The 19571-nt window shown below is 66.3% G+C and overlaps 3 protein-coding genes across 3 annotated transcripts; 2 read left to right on the top strand and 1 right to left on the bottom strand.

The window, feature by feature from the left end:
• Window positions 1-37: 37 nt before the first annotated feature.
• CHLRE_02g092100v5 (uncharacterized protein) lies at window positions 38-1141 on the top strand. Its single transcript, XM_043059447.1, has one exon. The coding sequence runs from the start codon at window positions 101-103 to the stop codon at window positions 464-466; it is 366 nt and encodes a 121-aa protein (XP_042927081.1). The 5' UTR covers window positions 38-100; the 3' UTR covers window positions 467-1141.
• A 44-nt stretch (window positions 1142-1185) lies between these two features.
• CHLRE_02g092076v5 (uncharacterized protein) lies at window positions 1186-16477 on the bottom strand. The gene is made up of 8 exons (XM_043059446.1): window positions 16268-16477; window positions 16083-16174; window positions 15864-15959; window positions 15271-15673; window positions 8305-15108; window positions 6114-8143; window positions 5621-5999; window positions 1186-5513 (listed from the first exon to the last, which is right to left on the bottom strand). The coding sequence occupies exons 1-8, from the start codon at window positions 16377-16379 to the stop codon at window positions 1507-1509; spliced, it is 13923 nt and encodes a 4640-aa protein (XP_042927080.1). The 5' UTR covers window positions 16380-16477; the 3' UTR covers window positions 1186-1506.
• A 120-nt stretch (window positions 16478-16597) lies between these two features.
• CHLRE_02g092050v5 (uncharacterized protein) lies at window positions 16598-19160 on the top strand. Its single transcript, XM_043059445.1, has 6 exons — window positions 16598-16782; window positions 16874-16919; window positions 17022-17102; window positions 17321-17422; window positions 17545-18312; window positions 18568-19160. Exons 3-6 carry the CDS (start codon window positions 17070-17072, stop codon window positions 18769-18771), a joined length of 1107 nt encoding a protein of 368 aa, XP_042927079.1. The 5' UTR covers window positions 16598-16782; window positions 16874-16919; window positions 17022-17069; the 3' UTR covers window positions 18772-19160.
• The last annotated feature ends 411 nt before the right edge of the window (window positions 19161-19571 follow it).

Genomic DNA, 19571 nt, shown 5'->3' with positions numbered 1-19571 from the left:
ATTTCAGCAGCTCAACATGTCTCAACACACGTTTTGTAGAGCTCGACCGCTCAAGCAAGAGCCATGCTCGGCGTTAGCCGCCCTTAAAATTGTCCAAGACATGCTCGTAGCCGGAACATCAAACCTAGCAGACGACGTGCGAGCAAATTTGCACAACGTCGAAGTGCAATTACAAGTCGTGCAAGGCTTTCCCGAGGACCTTTCGGATGGGCGACCGGCGGCCGCACCTCGCGGCGCTGACGGTGGAGCTGCTGCGGGGCCAGGAAGTAAAAAGGAGAGCAAAAAGGACAAGAAGACCAAGGAGGGTGGCGTGACACCAGCCGCGGCGAAGGAAATGAAGGACAAGGGGAAAGAAAAGAAGGAGAAGAAGGGCAAGGAGGACAAGAAGAAGGAGAAGAAGCGGCGAGCCGAGGATGCAGAGGGCGGGGAAGAGAAGAAAATGAAGAAGCAGAAGACGGAGAAGTAGGGGGTTAGGTGGGGGTGACCGCAATGGTCTGACACGCGTGTGCCGCATCCAACTTTCGCGGCGTTGGACTGTGTAGCCTGTCGGGGTTTGGGTTGAGCCTGGCTGGCAGCAATGCGAACGCAGGGGCCCGTGCAGCCGGATGGTTGCGAGGACGGACGCGAGGCAGTTGGGCGCAGCCATGCCGTGGGGCTTTGGTGGTAAGGCCAAAGCGGGTACCGTATGGCGGTTGGGCGATAGAGACGGGGCCAAGCAGCATACTCGGCAGTGCGACGAGTCTATGCGGTGCATGTCAACGTGTGGTGTTGTGACATAAACGTTTTGTGCGCATGATACACTGTTTGGCACTTTGGCATGATTGCGGGATGATCATGGCTGGCTGTGGCGCAAAGCTGTTACGGAACTCGAACCCGTGCCAGGCTGCGCGCAATGGGGCTGTGCTGCCGGTTGGCACGGTTTGGGAAAGGACGCCTGTTAGGCAGCCTCGAAGACGCGCATACGTGCCGACTCCATTCCGGTATGGTCATATACGTGCTTCACCTACAAGCTGCGAAGTGCTTGCAAAGAACATTATTGTGCGCGCTGGAATGCAGTGGGAGCACCTGGATATGCTGGCCTCCGGCTTGCAAGGACACCTCCGATGCGTCTGAGGGCACTGCATTGTAACTTTATCTCACGCCCTCATGGGATCTCTCACGCTCACGCTCAGGCAGCATCCGGTGTGGGGGAGTCTGGACCAAAGAAACCTCGGTGTGTACATGGATGGCAGTAAGCGCTGGCTCCTTGGCCTCACACTGCATTGCATAAAAGCAGCCACACATAACGTCTGGCACTGGCATTGGCTTCATTCGTGGCCCCATACCCGCACTGCGCCCTTCTTTCGGCCTTAGCTTCCAGCACCGCCAACGCCTCATTCAGTCCTTTGCCTAACCATGGCTGTTGTCCATCTCAGCACTCTCTCTTCGTGCCCCAGCGTGCCGCTGCCCATGACATTGGTGCACACCCGCGTAACTGTCAAACCACACTACGTAATTAACAGCCCCTCAGCGGCGCTCCCTAGCCATCAGATATGGATCTCCGTCGAACAGCCTCAGCACGCCACCTGCCCCACCAGCATCCGCCGCAACCCCACCGGGCTTGCTACCTTCTCCGCCGACTGCTGCGGTTCCGTGGCGGGGCAGCAGTGCTGGCGCCGAATGCTCCCGTCTCTGCGCCGTAGCTCGTGTGCTCCTGTCCGCGGCCACAGCTCCAGCTCCAGGCGGTGCCGCCGGCTGGGGAACTCTCCCTGACGACTTGGGTGCGCAGTGCGCGTCCGGGGGCGGAGAGGGCGGCAGCGGCGACGGGGCGGCATGGCGCCCGACAAAACCCTTGGGGCTGCCGGCCTCCGGCTGCGGCTCCAGCCCACTGCCGAGCGCGTGCTGCTCGTGACCTAGCCCCGACATGTCGAACGTCACCTTCCGAGCCCGCTTGGGCGCTGGTCCCGAGCTCTGCTGAGACGGGTCGTCCGCTTGCGATGTGGCTGGTGCAGCGGGCCGCTGTGGCGGCTGAATAGCAAGCCCCGAAGCAGCTGGCGCTGCAGCCGAAGCCCCACGCTTCGTGGTGCCACTGGCCATCTGCGCGCTCGCTTCAGCTCGAGTGGGTGGCTGCAATGGGTGTGCCGGCGCCGCTTGCCGTGGTGGAACGGCATTCTGGCGCGGCGGCGGCGCCGGGGCCGTTGGCCGCGCCTCCGCTTCGATCGGGTGAAAGATGCTGGACGGCTGCTTCAGTGCTGACTTGGCAGGCCTACTGGCCTGTGCCGCCGCCATTAATGCTGCTGGTGGTTTAGAGGCACCTGTAGGCGGCGGCATCCGCTGCTGCTCTGCAAACAGCGGCCGCTTCACGCCCTGCTGGTGTGCGCTGATGGGCGGCTGTGCCTGCTGCGATGGGCCACTGCTTTGCGTAGCTCCTCCGGCAGCAGCTGCTGAGCTGCCCTCCGCGTGTGCCGTGGCACCTTTGAAAAGGTTTGCTGCGCGCTGGACAGGCGCTGGCGCCTCCGCTCTGGTCCCGCCGGCCCGCGGGAAGCTCAAGCCGCGCAGCGGGGGCAGCCGCCACGTGCCGGGGGAGGCACCTGCCGCGGCCGTTCCGTCTCTTGACTCTCCACCTCTAGCCTGAGCCCTCTGGCCAACCGCTCCTGTGCCAGCCGCCGCGTGTCCGTGCCCCGTCCACTGTTCTCCGCCGTCTGTTGCTGCGCCGTTTAGGCTGCTACGGCCCGTCCACCTGCTGTTCCCCACCGTCACAGTTGGCGAATTGTAACCTGGGTGCATGGTGGATGCTGCGGGATAGTCGCTGAACGCAGGCGCACCTGCGGCCATCGCTGCTGCCGCGGCAGCGCCCTCCATCGCAGCAAGCCTGGCATCTGCTGGAATCGCGTTGTAAGCTCCGCTGCCTTCCGCCTCGTCGTCTTCTACTGCAAGCGCACCAATCCGCCTCGCTTGCCGAGCATGAGCCCGCGACCCCATGGCGGCGCTTGCGTTGCTGATGACTTCCGAGGCTGCCGCTCGGACGCTGCCACCACCAAACTGCTCCCGCAGGACTGCTGCCGCTGCCACCATGTGAGGCCGTCGCCCCTGCCGCACACTATCGTCAGGCGCCGTGTGCGGCAGTTGGCCATGGTCAGCAGCCATAAATGCAACCGCATGGCCGTGTTGACTGTAGTAGGCAGGATGCTGACGCTGCTGGCCTGCGTGCTGTGTGTGATGGTTGGAATAGCCGCCCGAGACCACAATGTCGTCGGCCTCAAGCACCTCCGCCTCTCCATGCATTGCAGCGTAACCACCGTGCGGGTATTGCTGGCGCCCGCCGGCCATTCCGCCATGGCCTGCGTACTGCACACAGCCGGCTGCGTAGGCTGACCCGCCGCCGTTCACAGCATATGGCGGCGGCAGTGCGGGTGCACCGTATGCTTGCTGCATGGGGTCGTAGACGTGCTGTGCGGGTGGCGCTGTGGCGTAGCCCTGCGACACCGGGCCGCCGCCGTGCGGCTGTTGGCGTGCTGCAGCTGGGTGCACGTGGTCGGGCTGCCGCATGGCACCTGCTCCGTACGGCGGCGCTCCGTGCGGCATGGGAGCTGCTGGCTGCTGCTGCGGTTGTGGCGCGTAAGCGTACTGCGCCTGCTGTTGTCCTGTCGCCTGCCAGGCCTGTGCATGAGCTGGTTGATGCTGCTGCGGTTGAAACTGCTGGTACATGCTACCGGGTGCATCAACAGCCGCAGGCCCCGGCTGCTGTTGCGTTCCAGGCCGTTCGCCGCCGCCAGCCTGGCCCCACAGCCCGCCGTCTTCCCCGGATGCCGGGCCGTTGCTAGTGCCGACACCTGCGCCCCCACCTGGTATAGCCTGCTGCAGCAGCTGCTGCAGGCCGCGCGACAGGAGATTGATGTCTAGAGACGGGGCGCCTTGCCGCTGCTGTGCCGGCTGACCAGCCTGCTGCGGGTCGGTCTGCGCGACCAAGAGCACCTGCAGCAGCAGCCGTAGCGCTTCAGCCGCCGGCTCGCCACCGTGCACACCTGTGCCTGCTGAGACAGTAGCAGCTGCACCCACGCCTCCGCTGCCGGCCGTGCCGCGCTGGTGCTGACTCGCCCCTGCCCCGCCGCTACCCGCTGACCTGGTTTCGGCGGCGACTGCCTGAACGGGTGCCGACGGTGCGCCGTCTGCAGCACCACCACCAATGTTTGCACCTCTGTCCCCAGCGCCTGCAACCGCTGAGTCCCCAGGTGCACTCTCGCTCGCGCTCCCACACGAGGCCCGCTGGCCGACGCTGGGCTGCTGCCAGCCCGCTAGGCTGAAGGCCGGCCCCGCTTCGGAGGCAGTGGCACCGGCGCCACCCCTGTTTTGCTGGGCGCGTGCCGACTGCTCCTCAGCGCCGTCGCCCTGCCCATGATTATCTTGCTGCGAAGTGTGGGCTGGGACCGTTGCTGCAGCACCGCCACGAATAGGCCGCCCGCCGCCAAGCCGCGCTCGAAATGGCTCGCCGCCGACCGACTCCGACCTCGCACCTGAATTGACATCACCTGCCGCATGGCGGTGGCCGCCCGCGGCAAGGTGGCCGCCGCCGAAGGAGAAGGTCGCGGCGCTCGTGGTGTTTGCAGGGGGAGCGGTCTGCTCCTGCGCTGAAGCTCCGCGCAGCAGCACCAGCGGCTGCTGCAGATGTGCTGTGGCAGCAGCCGGAGGGCCTGCCGGAGCTGCGGACTGCGGCTTGGGGTGGTGGATGGGCATTGGGGGTGCCGCATGCGTGGTTGCAGCAGCCGCTGCCTCAAAGCCAGCGCCACCGCCATCGCCGGCCTGACGAGGGCTGGGCATAGGCGTGCCCCTCGTCCGCTCCAGCTCTTGCTGCTGCCGCAACAGCTTCAACGCGCCGTCTAGCCCCAGACCAGGAAGCAGCGACGGCACAACCGGCGCATCAGCGAAGAACTCCTCTGGTGACACGCCGGAGCGGCCGCCACTGACAGCAATGGCATCATGGGCAGCCGCATTACCCGGAGCGGATGCCGGCGGAGCCGGCGGTCTGGTTGGAGGCCCTGCTGTGCCCGAAGCCCCAGCCGCGGTATCGTATGGAGCTTGGGGTACATGAGGTTTCTGCGCAACCGCCGTTGTGGGAAGCACTTCGTGGCTGCCGGCGGCTCCTTCCAGGCCACCTGCTGTGGGCTGAGGCAATGATGTCTGCGCGTAAGCTGCGGTGCGGTGAACGGTTTCAGGCGCCAGGCCGGATGAAGGTGCCGCGCCCTGCCGCGCCGCGCCTGCTGCAATTGCTGTTGTCTCAAACAGCGTCTTGGGCAGCGTGCGCAGCAGGGCGAACCGGCCGCAGCCATCTTGACCTGCAACCTCCGTGCCTGCTGCTGATCGCGCAACACCTGCCACCGCATCCTGCAGGTGCGTGCCAGCCTCGGGTTGCTGTGGTTGCTGCTTTGGCGGCTGCGGCGGTTGGGGCGGCTGGGGTTCCGGCCGGCCTGGGTCCAGCTGCCGCAGCAGCCGCTCCAGCAGCTGCACAGGGACAGCGTCTGTGAACGGCGTCTCGCCTGTGGCGGCAGCGCGGCATGGGCAAGGGCGCATTTCGCGTGAGCTGGCAGGGCGGGGGCGTGCGAGACAGTGCGTGCCCGCACAGGTTTGTGACTCCTCAGCTCACCTGCATACACGCGCCGTAAGTGGCGACTGAGGTCCACAGTTTCGGGCGTGTGACGCTCTGCTGCTGTCCCAGGGCCCTGGTGCCGGCCCATGCCACCGGTACCGCTGACGTCGGCTGCTTGACCATGACGCGGTTGCGGCTGCTGCTGCAGGGGCTGCGGCTGCGGCGCGACTGTTGCCAAGGGCGTTCGGTCGGACGCGGCCCCAGCCACCAGGCTGGGGTCGTGAGCAGCGCCGCCACCCGCAAGGCCTGCCGTAGCGCCGCATGTAGCTGCAGCTCCGGATGTCGATTCGGCGCCAGGTGGCAACTGCTGACCGCCGGTTGCGGGTGGTGGTGTGCCAGGCGGGCGGCCCAGTAGGCTGTGGAACAGGTTGCGTACCTGCAGGATATGAAGGACAAGGATGAGTCAGGGTGCTCAGAAACCGTATGCCGTGTGGCCGGACTAGCGCATGTCCAGGGTCTGGCCATTGATGTTCTGCACCCCTACACGCACCTGCTCGCGATGCTGCAGCGCCCGCACGTGCAGGAGCTCGTCAATGCGAACCGACACAGCGCTCCCCGACGATCCCTCACTAGTAGGGCTGCCATCACCGCTGCTGGCTGCTGCTGCAGCGCCGGCCAGACCCGCTTGCGAGCATGCCCCTACCACCCCCGCCTCGCGTCTAGCAGCCGGTGTCGTGCCCATTGCCAGGGCATCCAGTGCTGCATCGCTGACTGCCTCGGCACCGTTGCTGCCGTCCACGCCCATCGCTGTGTCTGATCGCTGGGCAGAGTGGACATCAGCTGCTGCTGTGCCGCCACCACCACCATCGGCGCCGTTGGAAGCGGCGGCGGTGGCAGCAGTCGCCGGCTGTGGCTCGCCCTCGAGCTCGACCAGCTCCGGCAGTGCGTCCGCAAGGGCACGCGCCAGGCGGGCCAGCGGCGACTTGGACGGCGTGCTGCGGCGGGGAGAGGAGGCGCCAGGCCTGGCCGCGCCGTCGGTACCGGTTGCATCAGCAATGCTCCCGCCGGGCGAGCCGCTCTCAGGCGCCGCAGCTGCCCCCACTGCATTCCCAGCTGTTGCTGCTGCCACTGCAGCCTCCTCTCGCAGGCGCAGCCTCTGTGCCTCGGCGTCCCCACCGCGCTCGGGCCCGGTGCTGGGCGGCCGCATCCGGCGGCGCCGCGGCAGCTGCATGTCTGTGTCCGTGTGGGTGCGTGCGGCACCGGCGGCACCAGTGGCACCTGTGCCGGGGGCCGACCAGGCTACCACCTGTGGCAGCGGTGTCGCTGCAGCAGTAGCAGTCGCAGCTACTGGCGTGGGCGTGCGCAGCCGCTGCGTGGACGGCGGGCGTTGGCGTGGGTCACGCGGTGGCGACCAGTCAGGCGCTTGCGGTGCCAGTGTGTCAGCTGCAGCTGGCAAGGTTGCGGAGCCTGATGCGGGCCCAACAACACCAGGCGCCTGACGCGCTGCTGGTGGTGTGCCTGCAGTTGACGCGGATGCCTTCATTGCCACAGCAGCGCCGGCAGCACGCACTGAAGCCTCCGGCCGTGCACGCTTAGGGGTCAGCGGCCGTTCATGCACAGTTGCAGCCGCAGGTGCACCTGCCGGGGGCCCATCCTGGGCCTCTCCTGCTGCCCCAGCCTTCTCGCCCGCCGGATGCTGCGCGCCTGTGCTTGCTGGCGACGCACTCCTGCCTGAACGGCGGCGCTTAGCGGGTCGATGCATGGGCTCGGCAAGCAGCTCTGCCGGGCCCGGCTGCCTGCGTAGCCACCTCTGGTGTCGCTCGTTCCTTGTGAGCGAGCCGCTTGTGCTGCCCGGTGAATGCTGCTGCGGACCTGCTGATTCGCCCATGCTCGCCAGCTGTCCGCCGCTATTTACCCCGCGGTTCATGTCCTGCTGCTGCTGCTGCTGCTGCTGTTGTAAAGGCTGTGCTCGCAGCCGAGGGGACTGGCCGCGAGGCGTGGGAGTGCGCACCCGCCCTGCTGCCACACCCTGCATCCGCACCAGTGACGGCGAATCCGGCAGCGTCGCCATGTCAATCGCCTCCGCCTCCGCATCTGCGGCCCTCAAGTCCGTCTGCCGTGGCGTTGCTGCTGTAGATGCCGCCAAAGAAGGTGCTGCCGGCACAGCCGCGGCAGCAGCGGGCGCTGGTGCCTCGCGCTGCCGCTCCTCCCACTCCTCCTGCCACTGCTTGACTTCCGACTCCTTGGGACTCACCACGTAGAACCAGCGTGTCTGCAGCAGCTCGACTTTCGCGCAGTCCGCCGCCAGCGCCCCCGCCGTTGCTGCCTTTCCAACTACTGCCACACCACCTGCCCCTCCACTAGAGCTACCGCTGCCTTGCAGCCGGCGCCCTTGCTGCCCCAACTGAGGCGGCAGCGATGCTGACTCGTGTATCATGGCATGCAGCAGCAGGATGGCGGCCGCGGAGCGCGCCACGAGCACTGGATCGCCCGTGCGCGGCAGCAGCACGCTGCAGCGGAAGGCCAGCACCCGCCGCGGGATGTCTGCAACCGCCATGTGGGTCTGGCCGTCAGGAGGAGCTGCGGGGCATAGCGAGTAAGCAAGGTGGACAAAAGGTTAAGCCGTATGTTTTAGAAAATATGCTAGGATGCGGAAGGCGGTATGCGGGCTGTGATGAGCTAAAAGCAATGGAACTTGGCGGCAAGCAGAAACTGGATTGAGGAAATTCCAAAACACTCACGCTGGAGCAGGAGGTCATTGCATTGCCTCAGAATCGTGCTGTCATACGGAACGTCCGCCTCGGCGGCTCCAGACGACAGCCCGCCGCTTTGTGCAGTGTCACCCCGTGGCCGGTTCCGCTGCTGTGAGCGTGTACGGCTCGGACTGGAGCCCTGCCGCGCAGGCGGTGCCACGTACGAATCTGAGGGCCACTCCTGCGCCTGCTCCTGCGCCTCCTCCTGAGGCAGAACCTGCTGCGCTGCAGAAGCTGTCGTTGCGGCCGGCGGGGCGCCGTTGTCAAAGAGTGTACACCGCCTCTTGACCCCTGCCGCGCCAACCGGTGCAGCTTTGCGCTTCAGGGCCGGCTGTGTGGCTCCGGCCATGCCGGCAGCGCCCTCCGCCGCCGCCCTGGCAGGCTGCGGCAGCTCCGCGCCGCTGCCCATGCCGTCCGGCTGACCCTTAGACACCAGCCGCCGCCCAGCCCGGCCTGATGCGGCAATTCGCGGCTTGCCATGCGGAGCAGCCCTCGGGGCCACAGAGGGTGGCCTCTGTGCTGCTGGTGCCAGCTCCGGCGCTGTTGGTGGCGCTGCTGCTGCTGATGCCGGTTCAGGCGCTTTCGCCCGTGGCATGTTCCGTACTCTAGGCACTTCCGCCGCTGGTGCTGCTTCGGCCCCTACCCCTGCAGCTCCTGCCCTTGAAACCGGCTGCACGGGCGCCGCTTCGCTACCCTTTCTCTCGCCCCCAGCTCCCGGCTGCTGTTGAATGGGCCGCTGCAGACGCGGAGCGGCAGGCCGTGAGCCACCATGGAGCTGGTTCGACCTTTGAGCGAGTTGTGGCTCCGGGTTTCGGTCCTCCTGCGGCGGCGACTCCTGCTCACGTCCGTGCCGGCCCTCATCCTGACGTTCCGCAGGGGGCAGATGCTTCTCAGCCCGCGCAGCAAGGACCCCAGTCGTCACAGTCGGCTGCTGCTGCGCGCCGTGCGTTCCGTGGCGGCTAGCCAGGAAGGATGGCGGTAGGCGTCGCGGATGCTTGCTTTGGCTGGGCGCCTGACCGTCGGATCCGGCTCTATGCTCTGATGCCAACGGCGCAGCGCTTCCTGCCACCAGAGGTGCAGCAGTGCCGCCGCTGCGCAGCAGTCCTGCGCCGCCAGCTGCCGCGCACCCCAGGTCCCCTGCACCTGGCGGCACCGTCCGCTGCCGCAGTGGCACAGCCCGTTGCTGCTGCGCTTGCGATGCGGCCAGCAGCGAGAGCCGCGAAGTGACAGCTCCGGTCGTGGCGTGGGGCTGCACATGAGGCCGGCTCAGGACAGTGCTGCGCTGCTGATGCACTGCGAGGTCCGGCGCCGCCTCCTGAACGCCCAGAGCACTCCCGCCTCCGGCTCCTCCAGCCCCTGGCGTGCCCGCCTGCGTCGCAACACGCCTGCCATCATTGGCTGCGGTGAGCTGCACGTATGCCTTCCACCCCGGTGCCTGCGGCAGCGCTACAGCTGCCGCGCACGGTACGCGCTCCCCATCCTGCGATCCCGTGGACGCAGCAGGCGTTGCCGCAGCGCCCTTCGCAACAGTGTCGCCGAGGACTTGCAGCTGTGATGGCGGTGGCTCCAGCGCCGGCTGCGCGCCAGATTCTACTTCGGCTACGGCCTCGCCGCCGCTCGTCCCCACCATCGCCGCAGTCTGCTGTGACTGATCTGTGTGTTGTGCATCAACCCGAGGTGCAGGCGCCGTCGCCTTTTGCTGCTGAGCGTCATCCTCGTGCGGCTGCGGTACCGCACTTGGCGGCCTCAATAGTAGCGCCTCCCGATCATACCCCACCTGCTCCTTCTCTCTCTGGTGCTGCGCCGTCCCAGGCGCACATTGCAATGGCAACTGCTCCTGCTGTGGCACCGGTCCATGCACCGGTTGCGACTGTGCGCCGCTGCTGCTGCTGGGCACGTCCGGCATCACGGCACGTGCCGCGCCATCCTGCTGTTCGCCATCCTGCTGTTTGTCATCCTGCCGGTCCATGGCTATCGAAACCTGCGGCGCTTGATTGTCGAGCTCCTCCTGCGGCATCTCCTGCTCCTCTGGCTGCTTATCCATGCCACGCGGCTGTTCCTGTTGCGCTTGGTATGGAGGTTGGCCATGAAAAGCTGAATCCGTGTCGCCCTGCAGGTGCTCCTGCGGCGTGGCGGCGCCGCCTGCTGCTTCCGCGCTGACATCCTCCACTACCTGGTGTGGCTGTTCGTCTTGTCCAGGGCGGATTGCCGCCTCAGCTGCTGGACTGGGCACCACCGTTGCGACCACCTCAGCTGCGAGGCCAACCGCTTGCTGCGCTGCAGCGGCGGCCGCCGACACCGCTGCCAACACCTGCTCCTCAAGCCCGGTGGGCAAGGGCTGTAGCGTCCCCAAGCCCCACGCAACTCCGCCCAAATCCGGCGCTTGAAGCAAGGCTCCTTGCATTGCCATTGCAACAGCCGCTGCACGAGCCTCCGGGGCGCCTGCTGTGGTCGCCTCGGGTGTGTCAGTGACAGCTCCAGGGACTGGAGTGTGCTGCGGCTGGGGGAGCGGCGACGCGACGTCGCTACCCCAGGGACTGGCGCCACTGCGCACAGGGCTTGCTCCCGCAGCGGCCCCCACGTTGTCGGCGGCTTTCGCGGTGCGGGCAAGTCCCTCCTCGTCAGCCACTGGCTGCCGAGCACTGTGGGGTGTAACAGGCTCCGCGATGCCCGCCGGCCTGCTGCCCGCATCTTGTGCCGCCATTCCCGCTGCTTCTGCTGCCGGCGCTGCCACGCTGCCGGCAACCTCAGCCACTTCCGCCTCCGCCGCCGGCGCGTCCTCAAGCATCTGGTCGAGGCCACCGCCGCTGCCCCGTGCATCCATTTGCCCACTACTGGAAGCCGCCAACTGCGCCTTAGGCTGGGCCTTGGGCTCGCCCGCTGCACCATCGCCTGGCAGGGGCGCGCCGCCGCCATCGGCCAACTGCTGGTCCCGCATTTGGCGGCTGTCATCTGTGGCTCTGTCAGAGGAGTTGCCGCCCCTACCCACAGCTGCCTCCAGAGATACAACCGGCCCTGACTCGGCATGCGCGTACGGCTGGGCCCCCTGAGCCTCCTGACCCTCCGCCTCCTGCCCTGCCCGGCCCTCCTGCTCCTGAGCCAGCCGGCTCTGCGCCTGAGCAAGCAATGGCAGCGGCGATAGGGCGTCTTCGATAGTTGCCGCCGCCAACGCCCCGGCTTTTGCCGCCGTCCCGGCGTCATGCGTGGCTGCAACCCCTGCTGGCACGTCCAGGAGCAGCTGCACCGCGGCCCCCGCCGCTGGCGTGGTGCCCCTCTCAGCCTCGTTGTGCTGCGGCTGCTGCGGCGGCGGCGAACTCGGCTCCTCCGCCGTGCTCCCTGCCACACGCTGCAGCGTCTGGCCGAGCCAGGCGTACAAGCCTGCTGCGTGCGGGGATCCGGTACCCTGGTACGGGCCTGAGGCGCTCGGCTCCGTCGGCGGCAGGATGAGACCCAGCAGCGTGTTGACACGAGCAGCCGCGGCACCGGCGTCCGGCGGCGTCATGTCGAGATCGCTGGCAGGGCTGGCTGCCTGCTGGTACAGGCGGGACACGGCTGCGGCCGGCTCGATGGCGGCGGTGAACTCAGGACTACTCGGCTGGTCCGCAGCGGCAGTGGAGGCCGTGGCAGCGGCTTGCGCTAGCACTGCTGGCGGCAGGCCGCCTTCGCCCGTACCATGGCCAGATGTCACTGCTCCGGAGACCTGAACCGCCGTTGGTGCGCCTTGCTCTGGTTCTGCCGCCTCCACGGCCTCCCCTACAGCAGCCTTCAGTACGTCAGCACCAGCTGCTGGCTCCGCGGCGGCTGACATGTCATCCACTGCCGGTTCCACAACCTCTACGGCTGCGGTAGCGGACACCACCAGGGCGGCTCGGGCGGTGGGATGCGTGCGAGGCACGGCACCGGCGTCGAGCTGCGTGGAGGTGGCGGCAGAAAAGATTGGCGCGAAAGCGGCGGCCGTGAGCATGGCTGGCATCTCCGCCGCGGGCCCTAGCACCTCTGCCGCCGATGCCACAGCTCCCATCCCTGCGTCTACCTCCATAGATGGCCCCGCGGCTGCTGCCGCAACATGCATTTCTGGCGCTGCATCGTCTTCTGCTGCTGCTGGCGTCGGTCGTGCTTGCTCCGTTTCTTCATCCGTGCCTGCCGATGGCACCACTACCACTGCCACCCCTTCATCCTGCGGCCTCGCCTGGGAGACGCCCGACAGGGGCAGCAAGAGCTCAAGTGGAGGAGGTGAGCCCTGAGACTGAGAGGTGATGCAGCCATCGCCAGCCGTCAGCGCCTGGCTGCCCTCAGGTCCCTGCCCAGCCTGTTCGGTGTCTGGCTTCGGCATCGCAGTGGTCGGTGACCGCGGTGGCGACAGCTGCGAAGGCTGCGACAGCGGCGGCGGTGGCAGCATCGGCTGCCGGGGCGGTGAGGGCTGTGCCGGTTGCTGCGCAGCAACGTCCGTTGCGTTCATGTCTCCGCCCGTTGATGCAGGAGCGGTCTGGGCAGCAGGCAGTGCGCTGGTCACCGCCAGCACATTTGGTGGCGGACCAAAGGGCAGCGCTGCATTGGCTTGCGGCGCCTCAGACGCCGCTGGGGATGGAGCAGGTGCCAGTGCAGCGCCACCACTGCCGGTATGCTCCTGCGTGCCTCCCAGGCTGGCGCCGCTGTCTGCGCCGCTGGAGTTTGAACGTGATGCATGCTCCTCGCCACCCACTGGATCCGCCGCAACCGCAGCTTGCGCACCCGAAATGGGTTCCCCGCTGACCGAAGCTGCCGTTTGGCCGCCACTGCCCACTTCATTGACCGCGGCTAAAACTGCTGCTGTCATGGCAGTTTGAGTCCCGGCCGCGACCAGGCTAGTGTCTGCGTCCGGCAACGCCAATGCCGGTGCCCCTGTCCGGGAGGCCACGTAAGGCGGGCACAGGGGCGCAGCTGTCACCGAGTGCCCAACCCCCCGCGCATCCGCGGAGGTGTCTGCGGTGGCCTGCTGCGCTGGCGCCTGCTCCCTGTAAGGCGGCGTCTGACCCATCCTGCTCTCCTGCTCCATGTGAGGCGGTGCAGACGATGCTGGCCGCGGCATGACTGACTCAGCCGCTGCCGGGGCCTGCGCTTGCGCATCTGGGTCTGTGATTCCAGTAGGTGCAGGTGGAACCTGTCGCAGCAGGCCCTCAATGTGCTGCGGCTGCTGCGCATCTGGTTTGGCAGGATGCACAACTGCTGTACTGGCAACAGCTGGCGAAGCACTTCCCATCGCGCGGGCTGCTGATGCAGCTGTTGGAGCCGCCGGCCCTGACGTGGGTGGTAGGGGCGTGTTGGCGGTGGCTGGAGCGGCAGCGCCTGCTAACGCAGCCGATCCAGCGCCAATAGCGGCGGCGGCCGCTGCCGCAGCCGCCGCAGCCGCAGCGTTGCGCTGCTGCAGGGCAATCTGGCCGAGGCGGCCACCAATGCCCATGGATGAGGACGCCGGTGCGCCTGCTGCTGCTGGTGCTGCGAGCTGGGCGTGTGGTGCCGCAGGCGCACCCAGCAGCGCCGCGACATGCGCAGCCGGATGCGCCAGGGGTGCACGCTGTGTCACTGGCGCCCGCGGGTGGGAAGCTGACCCCACAAGGCCCGGAAGGCCCTGCATCAGTCGTGCTGGCGACGACAGTGTTGAGGGAGGCAGTGATGTCGCGCGCGCGGGCGCGCTTGATGGCAGGCCCTGTAGCGGCGATGATGGCGGCGTGACTCCCGTCCCTGCCAGTAGGGGAATGTCCCTCGGGCTGCTGCTGACAGCGCGGCGCGATGGCGCTGACGCAGCCACCGCGCCCCCTGACGCCGGTACACCCGACAAAGCAGCAGCTGGTCCGGGCCGCGCTATCCCGCCCGCCCTCTGCTGCAGCAAGGCTCCGCTACTGCCGCTGTTGTTAGCCCCAGGCAGCGTGCCGCTGCGGCCTGTCCCAGCCTGACTCCACATGTGCACGAATTGCACGCTCTGGCCCACTGTTGCCCTGCCGCTGGCGGAGCTTGCCGCACCTCCGCCTGCGACTGGCCCGGCCGATGTACGCGTCTGTGGCTGCAGGGGTGCAAGGCTGCCGGCAGCGCTGCCATGTGGCAGTGGCAGTGGCGAGCGCCGCTGTGGTGCCTGCGTGGCTGGGCCCGAGGCAACGGCGATGGTGGCACCTGTACCTGTCGCTTTGGCGGCACTAGGCTGGCCCGCTGATGTGGGGTCGTGCCGGGGCGCGCCACCGGTGCCGGGCCAAGCCACATTGGTTGCCGGCGTGTGACCCATTCCGGTGCCGCTGATGGCAGGTGAGGCTGTCGCGATTGGAGGTGACGTGGCTGGGGCTGCGGGGTCGAGTGCCACCGCTCCGTCCTCAGCAGCAGGTACTAGGGCCGTCTCATGAGCTGCCACGAAGGTCGTTGCTGCTGCACTAGCTGCACTGGGCGCATCCGCGTTTTGCCGGTGGGGTATCCGAGACTCCTCAGCGTCACCGGCAGGAGCCCCAGGCAGGGTGTCGTGCGCCACGGCACCGGCCATGTCAGCGCCTGGTTCCGTGGCCGACGTGGTGTGGTCAGCGTGCAGGGTAGCAGCGTTGACGCCATCATCGTGCCGTGACTGCTGCGGTGACGGCTGCGGTGAAAGGGGCCCGGGCGGCAACGAACTCGCTGCCGTCGGCTGCACCGCAGCCGCATGCTGCTGCGGCGGCGGAGGCTGCTCCTGCTGTGCTCCTTCCTCGCCTTGCTGTTGCCGCTGCATTGATGTTGAGGGCAACGTTGCTGCGGTCACGGCCAGGAGCTGCTCGATGAACGCCTTGTTGACGAAGCCTGCATGAAACATTTCGTGAGCACGAGTACGGTATCAGTCAGGCTTCCCAAGTTGCATGGCCACAAGCACGTGCACCCTGCTGTCACCACCCACTACACTAAGTTGCTGCAGCTTTCGCCATTGTAAATGCTTCGCCATGTAACTTATACCCCCGCACTCACCAAGGCGCTCCTCGGCCGCTGTCACGGCGTCATCTACCGTATGCAGTACACCCTCGCGCTGGCCCTCCCTCGTCAGCAGCTCCAGCGCTTGCGCCAGCTTGCGGTCCAGACCCTGCCGCGATGACCGCGAGCACAGGCGGAGCTGCTGCTGCCTCTCCGCGAACAGCTGGGCTATCGCTGGCGGCCACAGCCCTGCCCCCGCAGCTGTCGCCTCGCTTCCGCCAGGGCCAGGGATTGGCGTCGCCTCCTGCCGCTGCTCGTCGCCGCCAGCAGCGAGCTCGCAGCCATCATCATGATCGCTGCCTCGAGCGCCTTGGTGCTCAGGCTGCCTGAACAGGGTTTCGACGGTGAGGTCGAATTCGCCCCAGTCCACGGGCTTGGAGTCCAGCAGCTGGAGGCAGGCCTACAAACACGCAGCGAAACCAAACTTCTGAGGTGGAGGCTCTGAGGTCAGGTCAGCTGTGTAAGCGTCCTGATTGCTGGCCTGTAACTGAATGCCCATACAGCTTGAAGTTGATGACTGCATGCTGGGACATGGGTACATGGGCACAGCGGGCTGGCATGGAACGGCAGGCACGGCGGTGCGTGCCTACCTCTGTGCGGACGTCCACGTGCAGCTGCGCGCTCGCCTCCGTCAGCGGCACCAGTCCAGGCAGCAGTGTCGCCACACCGGTCTCCAGGATGCCATACTGTGCAACGCAGGAGAGTGGGAACAGGCCATGCCAGGATTAGGACGCTGGGCAGTGTGACTCTTTTGCAACGACGTGCGGCGCGTGCGGTGCTGGCCGGCGAGGACAGCAACCGGGTCTCACCTGCAGCCGGCGCCTGATCCAGGCGGCACACAGCAGCAGCTGCAGGTGTTCCGGCAGCTGTATATCGCTCGCTTCCACTACACTGAGCACGCCTGTAGGATACGCGCGCGAAACGCGGTGAAGTCAAGCAGCCGGCACGCGAAAAGTCAAGGGCCGTTTTCCCCGCGGCCGCAGCCTTGGCGCACCTCGGACATCCGGAGGCTCCTCGTCCCTCAAATGTTGCGCAAAGTGCAACAGCAGCTGCGCCCGTTGCCGTGCTATCCGGTGGCTTTCCGCGTCTGTCACGTCGTGAAGCATTTTTGTATACAAGGTCGGCTCCCATGCGGCATCTTTGTGCGCTATAGGCTTTGATTGCCGTCTATCACAGGTCGGCTGTGCGAGCTGCCGAGCTAGGGTGGAAAGGCCGCGATCGCATCGATCGTTGACTCCGCGGATTTAATTTCATGGTCGGGCGTCATCATTGCCTTCAGCCTGGTTCATTTTTCTACACACATAGCTTTGCATACCCCGAATCCTGGAAGCTTTGTGCCGGTGCACCTGCGAACCTTCATTTCTTTGCCCGCTCGACCATAAGGGCAATTGAACTACTGTAATTAACTTGCTTATCTCAGCGTGATAGCTGCGCGATAAGCAGCAGCCTGCCTGGCGAGTGGAGCTGAATTGCAACACAAATGGCTGGGGAGGAAGTCGACTGGGACCAGTGAGTGAACGGCTGCATATGTGCAGCTTGTCATGGTGACAAGTATACCGCTGGTTGCTTGCGGAGCGCTGATGTGAACCTCTTGTTGCAGGTTGGACAAAAACAAGATGTTTGTCTATGGCATTGGCATGTTCTCGGTGAGTTATTGTGGAAGCCACTGACAGGCGCGCGTCCCGGCTGTCGCGACGTGAGAATCAAGACCTCGCTTACGCGGCTTGTGGACCCATGCGGTGGTGCAGGGCGTGACAACTGTGCTGTACCCACTTTCCGTCATTAAGACGAAACAAATGACGCTGCCGGGAATTGGCGGAGGCTTTAAGGCAAGTTCAGGCTCGTCAGGGGCCTGCCGCTGGGGCTTGGGGTGACGGGCACTGCGTGGCGTGGCGTGGCGTGGCGTGGGCGGGCGCCTGTAGGTGCCTGTGCCGGGTTGTGGCGCCTGGAACGCGGGAAGACGGACCGCAATTGTGCTATCAACGAGCATACAGTTTATGCTGCGTGGTAGTTTCTGCTAACTTGATTGCAACGTGCGGCTATGTAGGGGGCGCGGCAAACGGCAACAACCATCATGCGCTCAGAGGGCGTTCCCGGGTTCTACCGTGGCTTCGGGACGGTCATCTTCGGGACAATTCCAGCCCGCGCGGTGAGTGAGGGGTTGCAGTCAAGGCGGCAACATACCATTACTTTTAGGCCGGCGAAATGTCCCGCGTGGCTTTACTCGGATCCACGCTCCGCTCTCCTGCCGATCCGTACGCAACACTGCAGGTTTACCTCACAACTCTGGAGTGGACGAAAAGCGAAGTGGGCAAAGCCGTGGGCGAGATGGGTGTGACTGGGCCCGCCGCAGCCGGCCTGGCCAACTTTGCCGGCGGCGCGCTGGCGTCCCTGGCCACCCAGTCGGTCACGGTGCCCATTGACGTCATCAGCCAGAAGCAGATTGTGCATGGCGATGAGACGGTGGTGGCCCGTCACCAACAACACCGGGTGCCGGGGCAAGCTGCCGCACGACCGGCAGCTGCGGCGCCGGTTGGGCAAGGAAAGCCGGCGGCAGCGCAACCTGCGTCCTCACCGGCGGCAGCAGCAACAGCAGCAGCGCCATCCGGAGCGGTTGACGCGGCATCGGCGGCTGCGCGGAGTCCGGGCGCGGCCTCCACCTCTGGGCGGCCGGCAGGGGCAGCGGCTGCGCAGGGCGCTAGCGAGACAGCAGCGGCGGCTGTTGTGCGGCGGATTGGGCCTGTGCAGATGGTTCGGCTTATTATCAAGGAGGAGGGCCTGGCGGGCCTATACCGCGGCTTCCTCCCATCTGTGGCCACCTTCGTACCTTCCAGCGCGGTGTGGTGGGGCGCGTACGGTGCATACCAGAAGATGATATGGTCGCTCCTGTCGGACAGCGGCAGCGGGCCAGCTGAGTCGGACGGGGAGCTCCAGCACCGGCCGCACACCACGGGGACTGTGGTCGGGGTGCAGACGGCGTCGTCCGTGCTGGCGGGCTGCACCAGCAGCATCGTCACTACGCCGCTGGACCTAATCAAGGTGGGTCACAGCGGGCGGAACGAAAGGCGGTACATGCACACCGCGCAGGGATGCAATATATGCGAGCAGCTGAGCAGGCGTGGGGAAGGAACGCGGCGGTGAATGCCATGCTTGGTTGCGGTCTGAGTCGTCCACGGCCCGCTAAGCCGCCGGGTGAAGCCGCCAATGCTGGGCCCTAAACCGTGACCTACCCACCCCGCCAACCCGCCCCTTCGCAACCCCTCTCGCCCCGCAACTCCATGACGCAACCCACAGACGCGCATCCAGGTGTCCTACAAGCACGACGGCGCCACGCCCTCCTTCATGGACGTGGCGCGGCAGATCCTGCGCGAGGACGGCGCCGCGGGCTTCCTGCGCGGGGCGGTGCCGCGCATGGTCAACGCGTCGCTGTGGGGCACGTGCATGGTGTCGGTGTACGAGCACCTCAAGCGCGTGTGCGCCAAGGACCCGGAAGAGTAGGCTGACTCGGGGTCTTGAATGAGGACGTGTCTTTGGCATGTGATCGGGTGTTGGGAGTGTGGGCGTGTGCGGAAGTGCTAAAGGTGTGGGATGGAGCGCATGGTGGTAGGGGTGCTAGCGAGCTATCTAGCTGAGCTTGCGGCGGCCGAAATGCCGCTGGGAACTGAATGAACAGCATGGCAGCAGGAATAGAGGCTTGCTCCAGTGTCTGGGAGATGTAATAATAGCGCAGGTGAGGGCTGAATGTACGTAGCCAAATGTTGAATGTACGTAGCCAAATGTGAATAGGTGAGATCTCAGGTACAGAACGAACTAGCCACTGGCAGGCGGCATCCCAACTCAGGCACGTCTGCTGCAGGGCCTCACGCGTTGTGTAATCCGGTGATGCTGATGATGTCCCCGCCGCTCTCGCGTAGACCCACATTGCTTTGCGCAGCTCCTCATCCATGCACGCCACAGGGCTCCTACCAGAGCGGCCGTGTGTGCGACTCGGCTGGTACCATGGGCACGGCGCGTGCAGTGGCTGGCTCGAGGCGGCCCTCGGAGGTGAGTCTGTGAATGGGGCGTCGGGCGGGTTGGGCGTGATTATGTAGGGGAAGGGACGCAGGCCCGGCGTCCGGCAGGTTGGGGAAACTCACATGTGGACAGGGCTGTGCTTTATTGAAAGGTCGCTCGTGCATTGTGCGCGGGAGGGCCAGGGAGGGGCGGCTGCGGCAGGCACCCCGGGACAGGGTGCTGCCGCGGTGCAGAGCTCGGCGGGTCGGCTGCGACACGGGAGCAGCGGCCTGGGCGGGGGTCGG

Source organism: Chlamydomonas reinhardtii, chromosome 2 (genome assembly GCF_000002595.2).
Source record: "Chlamydomonas reinhardtii strain CC-503 cw92 mt+ chromosome 2, whole genome shotgun sequence".
Taxonomy (NCBI): Eukaryota; Viridiplantae; Chlorophyta; class Chlorophyceae; order Chlamydomonadales; family Chlamydomonadaceae; genus Chlamydomonas; species Chlamydomonas reinhardtii.
Note: the sequence above shows the minus strand (reverse complement) of the source record. Positions and strands in the feature narration are given on the sequence as shown.